Source organism: Vicia villosa, linkage group LG6 (genome assembly GCF_029867415.1).
Source record: "Vicia villosa cultivar HV-30 ecotype Madison, WI linkage group LG6, Vvil1.0, whole genome shotgun sequence".
Lineage (NCBI taxonomy): Eukaryota > Viridiplantae > Streptophyta > Magnoliopsida > Fabales > Fabaceae > Vicia > Vicia villosa.
In genome coordinates this window covers 164,402,731-164,414,149 of record NC_081185.1, presented here as the reverse complement: position 1 = coordinate 164,414,149, position 11,419 = coordinate 164,402,731, and the positions used below count along the sequence as shown (strand labels likewise).

The window sequence follows — 11,419 nt, the reverse complement described above, 5'->3', positions numbered from 1 at the left end:
GAGGATAAAGTCACAGTTCGAGATATATTTTGGAGTCATTTTGTTTCCATCAATTTGTTCAAAACTTTTCCCACCGTACTCATAATTGATTCAACATACAAAACAAACAACTATAAACTTCCACTCCTATAAATTGTTGGTGTTACTTCTACGAAGATGACTTTTTCAGTCAGTTTTACATTTTTGGAATCCGAAAAAGAGGACAATATTACATTGACTTTGGAAATGTGCAAGACTATGTTAAAGGACCAAGAAACGTGCCACATGTAATAATCACTGACCACGACGCCACATTGATGAATTCGGTTGCAACGGTGTTTCCTACATCGTCATTATTACTTTGTAAGTATCACATAACCAAAAATGTGAGAAGTGGAGTAAAACTTGCAGTTGGCATCAAACATGTCAAACCTGAAGATGGAAAAATGGTCAAACCTGGTGCAGAGTGGAAAATATAATATATGCATGAAATGATATAATAAATTCTTCCATGAAAGAATTATTTGTCGAATTTGTAATACATTGTAGGAATATGTGTGCGAGATATCTAAATTTGCTGAAATATATTGATGACACTATTTTGGATCAGATTAAAGAGAAAATTCTTTGTGCCTGAACCGATCAAGTTCGACACATTAACAATACAACAACTAATAGAGTTGAACATGCACATGCTAGACGGAAGAATTGATTGGGAAACAGTATATGTGATTTTTTTGTCAAGATTGGGATTCCGTGAATCAAATGCTCCAAAACCAACACAATGAGATACATCCATATTTTGGTGAGAGCATTACTGTGTTAGAACACCAATTTAAGAACAACATCTTTTATTCATAATTAATTGGCAACATATCTGGGGCGTCATTGGATTTTATTTTTCACGAATCCCAACGAGCAGATAAAACATGTTCAGATAGCTCAAAGTGTTGATGTACACTTAGGAAAATGTATGGTCTTCCACGTGATTGTTTAATTCAAAGAAGATGAATATTGAAAACCAATACGTATGGATGAAGTTTGCACTTACTAGAAAAAGCTCTATTTTGATGATGATGGTGTTATGAAGAATGATAAATCAAACCTATCTATCATGATCGAGTGGTAAGCGATCCAAGAAAGATTCATGAAAGCTAATGACATCATGAAATTTCACATCAAAAAGCAACTGAAAAAGATTGTCTATCTAGAAACAACGAATTTGAAACCACCGTCAGAACCATTTAAAACAAAGGGTGATCCTAAAAAAGTCAAACCAACCCAAAGTGACAAATCTACACTACGGTCTCCTTCATACTATGAACATGTCGACTCACATTTTACGAATCCTCCAACTCCAAAATCTCAGAAAAGTGTTTTCAAGAGTGCTCACATTAGCAAACCATCTTTGCCATTACCATCATTGGATTTTTATTTTTCACGAAGAAAAATGAGCCGATAAAACAAGTTTAGATAGCTCAAAGTGTGGATGTAATCTTATGAAGATGTACGGTCTTCCATGCAATTGTTTAGTTTCAAAGAAGATGAATATTGAAAAACCAATACGTATAGATGAAGTTTGCACTCACTGGAAAAAAGTTTCGTTTTGATGAAGGGTGATAAAGCAAACATATATATCATGACCGAGTGATAAGTGATCCAAGAGAGATTCATGAAAGCTAATGACATCATGAAATTGCACATCAAAGAGTAACTAAAAAATATTGCCTATCCGAAACCAACGTATTTGAAACCACCTCCAGAACCGTTTTAAACAAAGGATGCACCTAAAATGGTCAAACCAACACTATGTTGCAACTCCACACAACGGTTTTCTTCATACTGTTGTCCTCTCTCTTGAGGATTTTGCAAACACTTACAACCTACCCTACATAGAGGAAGAATATGATCAAAATACGAAGGTAATAAACTTAAGGCTTAAATGCACCATTGGTCCCTGTAAGTTAGCGAGTTTTTGATTTTCGTCCCTGTAAGTTTTTTTTGTTGGTATGAGTCCCTATATCTTATTTTTTGCTTGCGCTTTAGTCCCTAAAGCCAAAATCCGCAGGAAAATCTGTAGGTTTTCCTGCGAATTTTCCTGCGGATTTTGATTTTAGGGACTAAAACAAACGCGAAAGTGAAATATAGGGACTCAGACCCAGAAAAAAAATTTACAGGGACGAAAATTAAAAACTCGCTAACTTACAGGGACCAAAGGTTCATTTAAGCCAAAACTTAATCTCAATACTATTGCTCACTTCTTCCTAACAAATTGTACCTCCTCCTTCCCTTCTCCATTCATTGTAGGAGTCATTCAACCAAACATTAGGTTAGTAGACTACACCATAGGCTGAATCTTGTTTCCTAGAAAATAAAACTATAACAATGTTTCAAGATCAGACATACCTGTTATCTGGTTCCTTCACAATCAAATTCCCAAAAATTATACAGATGCAGTTCTTGCTCATATTCTAGAGAGAAAAAGAAAGAACAACATCTTGCCATATGCTAAATTCATTGCCAAAATCCTACAACACACTGGCTCTCCCTTTAGAGAGGAAAAACCTATCTTTGAGCACATAAAGATAGGACAAGCTACAATAAGCAAAATGGGCTTCACAATTCAACAAGGAGAATTTATGGTCCAACAACCAAGAGGAAGAGAAAGAAGTAACACTCCTCCATCTAGGTCCAACACTGACATCCTTGAAGAGCAAAGAAAATTGAATGAAAATATTGATTTGCTCATCGAGAAAATGGCTAGGAAAAACCTCATCTCACCATTAGCCTCTAGCGAAGATGATAAGATAAACTAAAAAGTTTTTATGCCTTCATTTCCTTCTTATTTGTTGTATTTCTTTTTCTTATTGTGATGACTTTTCCCTTCAAATAATATAAGTTTATTTTTGTCAGTTAACTATGGTAACTCTATTCATCTATTATTTCTAATTCCCAAAAACTAATAGTAATTATGTCTAAAAAACAAAAAATAAACGTGAAATCTTGTTTTGCTTAAATACCCTCATTAGACATCTTGAAAAATATCTTGTGTCACACCTAAAACGCATCCTAGAAAACCTTGTGTTGAATAAAGAATTAAAATTTATCCACCAAATATGACACCTTCTATGCCATGATTTGAATACTCTTGCTAAGATGAAAAACTTATACATATTTTATGGAACCTCACTTTATAAACATATGAGTGATCTAAAGAATAATATTTCTCATGACCTATGACTAAGGATTAGGAAACCCTGTGACTAAGAATAATATTTTCCTAATTACCTTTGTTTTAGCCTAGAACAAATACTTTGATACCATGCTTAAGTATGCTTTTTGACTTTTAAGTAGGATATCTTTTACTACTCTTTCTATTCCTATTTATAAGCAAATTTTGAGTTTTTAGATTCATTGAATAAATGTTGTATTTGAATGATATAAAGACTAAATACATCATTTATTCAATAAATGTAAAAAGTTAAAATTTGCTTATAAATAAAAATTGAGAGAGTATGTCATAACATCTTTATATCCCTGCCTAAACACATGTTTCTTGTCATGACACACATTTCAAATTATTTGTTTCTTAGCTCCATTCATACTCAAAGTCAAGATGAGCAAAGTTAAACACACTCCGTACAGGAGATCTCACAGCAAGGAGAGGAATTGGGGGTGGTGTTAGGGATGTTTTCCGTATTCTATGCAATGAGGATTTGAAAACAAAAGATTATCTTTTATGAGTATTTGGTGCGCTATTAGTAATTGGATAGGTGACAAAGTTTCATTAAACATATACTAGTATGAGCTATCTTGTTTTTTCTCGAGTTACAAGAAGGTGAAAGATAAGAGAGACCAGAATCTTGTTTACATCATTTGGTGGTTGACAACGACGTGAAATATTTGGTTAATGCGTAATGCCATTATTTTCAAAGATAGCGCATTAAATTTTGAAGAATGTTTATCGGTTATTAAGTTCTTGTCCTGAAAATGGATTAATGTTGGTTGTCATTCTTCTTATTTGGGTAATTTTTACGAATGATACTCTATGCCCTGTATTTTACCGGTAACTATTAACTTGGGTCTGATTTGTATTCGGATTTGAGTACCCTTATACTCATTTTTCAATGTATTATCGCTAAAAAAAAATTTAATATTAGCATAAACCTCTTCCCACTCTGAAAGACAGAAGAAACAAAATAACGAAAAATGGTCTCATAATCTTTCTCAGATACTGAAAATAGAACTCAATTGTCGGATCAAACCTCCATTTGTCAGTCTTCATCTCTCTGCAACAATATATCTGCACTCTGCAAAACACAGATTCATCCAAACACAAAAACAGAAAAATCAAACTCCACTTTTTTAGTATTTCCTTCAAAATACACACCAAAAGACAAATTTAAATACTATAAAAATAATATTATTATCATACTCTACTATACTATACTAGTACTACTAGTACTGTGAAACTGCTGCTATATACATAGACTTTAATACTAGATGCTGCTATAGCAGTAAACTTAATTATTATATAACTATATTTTATTACAAACCCCATGCTGTTTGTTTTCTGCTACTATTTCACTGGAGAGTGGTATTTCCCAAGCATATGCACAAAGACAAATACCGCAGGTTCTTTCATCTCTCACTATCTTTTTCATTTTTTTATTGTTTTTTTCTCTCTCAACTGTCTTGTCTCACTGTCTTTTCTCAAGTGCTCTTACCCTTCCCCACTCCCTTCAAAGACAAATTTTGCAGGCTTTTCTGTCAGAACCCTCTCTCTCAGTTTCTCTCTCTCTTTACACTATAGTCTAAAATTTTAAATATGTAGAAAAAAAATAAGGGTGTGGAAAAAAAAATTTAGAGGTATCTGTCAAAGATATAAAGTAAGGTGTACAAAAAGCTTTTTACATACAATACTTGGTTTTTACACATCCAACACAAACACTGTCACCTAACCGAGTTAATTTCCTACACAAACAAACTTTGCACACTCTCTCTCTTTTTCTCTCTCTCTCTCTCTCCATGGACTTTCATCTGAAACAATGGAGAAACCAGCATGAGTCAGAAGAACAACAACATTCTACAAAGATGCCAAAACTTGCTCTTCAACATGCAGAATCTCATCAACAACAATCTTCTGTTCCTCCTGTAGCCGCACCTGCACTTCCTTTCTTTGTACCTCAACCCAACAACACTAAAGTTACCACCAACTTGTCAGATTCCACATTATCACCTTCTTCCAACAGATCATTTCCTAGTAAGCAAGTTTTTTTTAGAGTTTACTTAACGTGTTAGTTACTTCATTTCAAGTTTTCTCTCAAAGTTACTACTACTTTTCTACTTACTTTTTTTTCTTTCTTCTCTTTATTAGGAATGGGAAGCCATTTTAGCTTGTCTCAGTGGCAAGAACTTGAGTTACAGGCTTTGATATTCAGGTACATGTTGGTTGGTGCTTCTGTTCCTCCTGAACTTCTTCAACCTATCAAGAAAAGTCTTCTCCATTCATCTCCTTATTTTCTTCATCACCCTCTTCAACATTATCATCCTACAGCTTGTAAGTTTCATACTACTAGTACTATCTCAAATCTTTGCACGATTTTCCATTTCACATACTTCAAAACAAAACAAAACAAAACTTGTTTAATGTCTTGTGATATTATTGAATATCCCCCCAAGAACTTTTTGAGAATGTTTTTTTTGTTTGTTTGTATTAGTGTTGCAAACGGGGTATTGGGGAAGAGGAGCAATGGATCCAGAACCCGGTCGTTGCCGGAGAACCGACGGTAAAAAATGGCGGTGCTCGAGGGATGTGGTGGCCGGACAAAAGTACTGTGAAAGACACATGCATCGTGGTAGAAACCGTTCAAGAAAGCCTGTGGAACTTCCCACACCAACTAGTGCCGGTGCTGGTGGTACATCTTTCAATGCTTCTTCCACTATTTCTTCACAGCCTCTTGCTAGTTCCTCAATCAAATCTCCTTTCAATATTCTTCACCTCAATGAAAGGTAATCTTCTTCTCTTCTCTCTCTTTGGTTAGTATATCCTAATATCCTAATGAGAAATTACTAGAGGTGAGTGATTGTTTGTATTTGTGTGTGAATGTTATTTAATTTAGTGGGGCATGAATTGATTGAAAAATTGTTATTTTCTTTGTTTTTAAGATGGTTTCATTGACCTACATAAAGCAAGTTTGAATGTGATGCATAACAAATATGAAAGGAGATAATATATAAAATTGGTTTAGCATTTGACAAGACTTATGACTGATACCTAACTAGGATACGGATCCCTTATGAGGGAGCATGGCCAATATGTCTCATGCTTTGCAAATAATGAAGCTTTGGATTGCCACAAATAATCCCAACCGTTTCTTTCTAAAACTATTTTTAGTAAATCATCAATCATGCCATCCATTTGTCTCATGACCACAATTAAGAAGCCTAGTACAAATTAGTAACTATATGTGGGTCATCATTCACCTTACAAATTGGTTTTTGTATAGTTGTTTAGTTTAGTGGATGTTGCGGGTTAACCTGCATATGTGTAGTTAAATGCGTGCACAACTATCAATTAAGTTGATTACGTAATAGACACTTTACAACAACTCTCTTACCATGTATAATGAAGAGAAATTTTGTTTACTATGATGTCCTTGTTTGATATTTATGATGTCTCATATATGGGCCATGTGTAGTTCATCTGGGACCAATAATGAAGAGAAGAGATTATTTGAAAGCGAAGATCATGTGGGTGGGGATGGAAGATCAGGTGGGCAAATGCTAAGGCATTTCTTCGACGATTGGCCGAGATCACTGCAAGAGTCTGACAAAGGTGGGTCATCCTCCACATGTCTTTCAATATCAATGCCAGGAAATAACAACAACAACACTACTTCATCTTCAGATGTGTCATTGAAATTGTCTACTGGCTATGCTGAAGAACCATGTCCTAGAAATGTGAATGTGGGCCTAGAAACTGATCAGCAGCAACAACAAATTCAATTGAATTGGGTTGGAGGATGGAATTCAAGTAATCAAGTGAGTTCATCAATGGGAGGAGGACCACTAGCTGAGGCACTAAGATCATCATCTACTTCAACTTCTTCACCTACTAGTGTTTTACATCAATTGCCACGTTCTTCTGCTGCTTCTGAGACCAGCTACATTAGTACCTAAGTTTAGTGGTTGGTGCTTTTTATTAGTAACTTGTGTTCTTTTTTTGGGGAATTGTTGGACCACGAAACACGTTTTGTTGTATCAATTTTATGACATATGTTTGTTGTTGACTTGTTGTTGGGAAAGGAAGGGATCATTGATTCATCAATACTAGTATTTCATTATCCTTGATTATCTTCTTGAATTTCATTCTCACGTCCTAAGATGCATTTTGTCGTATCAAAAGTTTGCCTTATGAATCTGACAATTTTTTGTTTTATTATTATTATGACAATGACGTGACTAAAATAAATACGCGTTATTGTTTTCACATAGAAAGGTTAATAAGATGAAAAAGGCTTGTTGACTTTTCAAGTTTATCAAATGCATGATTTTGGGTCTTTAGGTTTATCAAAAATGCGATTTTAGTCACCAATAAAATTCTAAGTAGATTTTATTGACGTGGCAAAACCGATCATGTACAAAACCAAAAGTGCACATTTAAAAAAATATATTGTATTTTCTAGTTTTGATTCTACATCCTACGCTCTCTTTTTCACTAGTCTAGCTCATCCTACTCCTCACTTGCTTCATTAGTGTGTCATTATCAATAACGAATTCATGATAATGTAATTCATCATTACCTTTGATATGGTGAGGATTTGGTTGATGTCAATTTTGTTTGTCTAGGTAACATGACGAGTTTTGGAAATTGGTAAATATTTATTGCTTGGTCCGTTGTCAGGGGTAGTATATGTAAATACTCTGATGTTTAAATCATTGACTTATTTAAGGCAGAAGGAAATATTTGAACACATTTTTATTTATCTAATGATCTTGCTTAAATCACTCACCTTGATTAGGTGTTTTCTTAAGGTAGAACTTCTATATTCCCGATTCCCCATGGTTCTCTTCTTAGGGAAACCTTATTCTTCATTTTTGTTGATCTTGTGATATCGATCTAACATTCTCTGAAGTTGTGGAATTAATCGAGCTTTCCTCTTATCAAGGATCCAAACTCTAATTGGACCAATGTAAACACGTTCGTCACCCCCTTTGTATTTTTTCTCTTGGATGTGATGGATCTCTGCTTTATGGAACATTACCATGAAGATTTTTACCATCATTAAGTAGTACTGCATGAGCATGTCTTTGGCCTGGTATTCACTTTTGACTTATGATGTGACTAACTGTGAGTCATACTTGATTACTACCTCTTCTGCTCCAATCTCGAATTCCATTTGTAGACTAGCTAAGCAAGTTTTATACTCTTCCTGGTTGTTGGATGTGGGGAACTCGAATCTTACAGCGACCTACAATGTAAGAACATGGTTGTTTTCCTATACGATATTGACAAAGTGACTCCAAACACAAGAGAGAAGTTAATAGTGTTGTTTGAAATTCAAAAACAAAAACAAAAACTTTGGTCTTTAAAGCAATTATATTTTATTTGATAAACAACCAAAGATATGCAAGTGAAACTATAGAAAAAAGATGGAGAAGAAGAGAGATATGCATCATAAATGACATAAACAATTACAAAGATAAGGGATTTAGAGAATGTACCAAATATTTACATGAGTTTCCTCTTCAGAGTTCTACTAAAAATCATACTTGAGCTTTTTTATAGGATCAACCCACAAATCTTTAACACCAAAAAAAGCTTTTACACATTCTTTGCTCAGGAACCAACATCTAGAGCTTTTACACAGACTAAGCTCAAGAACCTATAATCAGAGCTTTTTACACCTACTAAGCTCAAGAACCAACATGGGTGTCCATGATAACACTTTTTGAGATAGACGAAAATCATATGCCCGTCAATAGGTTGTACCAACATGGGTGTCCATGATAACACTTTTTGAGCTTGATGAATGCAGTTTTGCACTACGGTGTCCACTCAAGCAGTTTCTTTCCTCAACAACATATAAAAATAAAATGCACGGTAGACCTAAAGATGGACCATGATAAAGCTGTCAACATGTCATTCAATGGTTGAATGCCTTTATGTTTTGTTCGTGGGACCATCATGTTGAACACAAACTAATATTGGTCTAGATTAACCTATATCCCCCTCTTTCTATGAGATAGTATCTTAGAACCTTCTCGGATCTTACCTCAAAAGTACATTGTCCAGGGTTTAACTATGTGTCACACTTTCTAACTTCCTTGTATATGGCCTATGAATGGGTTTATGCTTTTCCTTTTCCTTGGACTTGAGGATCATATCGCCCATGTAAAAATTCAACATATCCCTTATTTGGTCCTCGAAGACCTTACTCATTATCTTCTAGTAAGTTGCACCTGCACTTTTATGGCCAAAGGGCATGGCTTCTTAAGAGAAGTTTCATGCATATGTCATGGATGTTGTTTTGTTGCAGTTAAAGGGGTCCGCTGAGATTTGTTTATTCCCAGAGTACACATCCATAAAAGATAGAAGCTTGATTCCTTACGAACTATCAATAAGTTTTCGGTATTTATGAGTAAATGACTGTGTTTCATACATGCTCTATTTAAGCTAGGGTAATCCATGACATGCGTCACTTATTGTTTTACTTCCACACTAAAACTATGTTAGAAATCCGCGTTGTATACTTTTCCTTAGTTATGAATCCGACTTTTAAGAGTTCCTTGATGATCCTTTTGACCGCCTCAACCATCTCTAGTGATTGTTTCCTTATACACTGCATCACATATGGAACATTATCTTGAAGTGCTAGAGTGTGGAATTCCACCTCGAGAGAGGCCCTAACATCTCCTTCGACGAACATGCAAATATATCATGATTTCTTCGTAGGCACTTCGTTAATTTCTCCTGCAGAAATTTGGTTAGGCCAACCCCAATTTTGATGAATTTCCATGGGTCGTCAAAGATTTCGATGAAATATTTGAGTGGTTATGGTCTTGCTACTTTCCTCTTTGCAGCTACAAGTATGTCTTCGTCCCCCGTGACTTTGCTAAAAGGCAGTTTTTTGGTCCAAGTATCCAAATCCCTTGGTTCCTTGGGATTCTCACCAAGGAGAAAACTCTCTTTAGATGAGTGTTGTTTGTCTATGAGAACCAGGAAACATGTACATAGTTTGTCGTGGTATGTAATTTCATCTATAGATGAATGGTTGAGGAGACAAAACATAAGGTTGCCAATGTCGGCCTTCATAGGATACAATTATAGATAAATTTGTATTCAATAACTAGAAATTTTATTTTAATGATTCTTCTCTCTTCTTCAACCATAAACATCACAAGAAATTTAAGGTAACCCAAATGTCTTGTGTTGGTTCTATCGAAGTCTTGGAGATCCCCCCGGCGGTATGGTGGTAGTGTCGGTTATAGGGCTACGTTATTGTATATTTCACTGTGCATGATATCACATGAACTTCCTTGATCTACCAACACAAACAAAATTTTGTTCCCTGTCGCCGATATTTTGATAAGGATGTGCATGTGGTGATTTGGATAGTTGTTGATCGTCTGATTATAATACAATGGCATTGAAAGTCTCTTGTAGGCTAGCGAGTTCTCAAGAAACAAATCTTTATGAGGGTCTTCCTCGAGAGAAAGCAACAACTCTCGTCTGAAGGGAGTGAATCCCTAATGAAGACAAGAGATCAGACATAATCTCCCACCACGCGCTTTAGATTAATTGGGTAGATGACATTCCATCAATTGGATCATTTACAGGTTGTTCATGGGAGAGCAAAACGTGGGTCTTCCTCCATCGTAGTTGAAATTTTGCCTATGAGTGCACAATGAGAAGTGTTTCTACCAGTGCGTACCATCTTAGTGTGAGGTGAATAAAGTAAAATACCGTTTAAATTCATTCTCATAAACGACATCAATGATTTGGTGTAGACTTGAGATGAGTGATGTCAGACTTGTTTGTTTAAATAAGATGGTGAATCGTTAGTAAATATTTGGTGTTTTGTCCGATGTAGTATATGTAAATACTTTGATTTTCAAGGCAATGACTTATTCAAGGCAAAGGGAAATACGTTAAAAAAAATGTATACATTGACTTTACATTTACCTTCATTTTTATAGGTGGGTTCCAAGATATTTGGAGGGTCTAGAACCTTGTGTGGATGCTTGTGAAGATGGACATGTATGTAAAAGTTTTAATTACTATTCATCACAATAACCATCGCATTAAATTTGTTTTAGAAGAATTAGTGATAGATATTTTAAAACAATAACATTAAATATAGTTGAATTTTGCCACTTTATTAGATGAAAAAAGTACATTATATATAAATGAGTTTATTATTATTATTATTATTAT

The 11,419-nt window shown here is 34.8% G+C and overlaps 1 protein-coding gene across 2 annotated transcripts; it reads left to right on the top strand.

Moving 5' to 3' along the window:
- Positions 1-4,887: 4,887 nt before the first annotated feature.
- On the top strand, positions 4,888-7,286 carry LOC131613092 (growth-regulating factor 3). 2 transcript variants are annotated; one of them, XM_058884806.1, is made up of 5 exons: positions 4,888-5,242; positions 5,357-5,539; positions 5,700-5,991; positions 6,681-6,817; positions 6,890-7,286. In XM_058884806.1, the coding sequence occupies exons 1-5, from the start codon at positions 5,008-5,010 to the stop codon at positions 7,159-7,161; spliced, it is 1,119 nt and encodes a 372-aa protein (XP_058740789.1). In that variant the 5' UTR covers positions 4,888-5,007; the 3' UTR covers positions 7,162-7,286. The 2 variants fall into 2 exon arrangements, with proteins under 2 accessions (XP_058740789.1, XP_058740788.1); XM_058884805.1 differs by having other exon boundaries at positions 4,890-5,242; positions 6,681-7,286.
- The last annotated feature ends 4,133 nt before the right edge of the window (positions 7,287-11,419 follow it).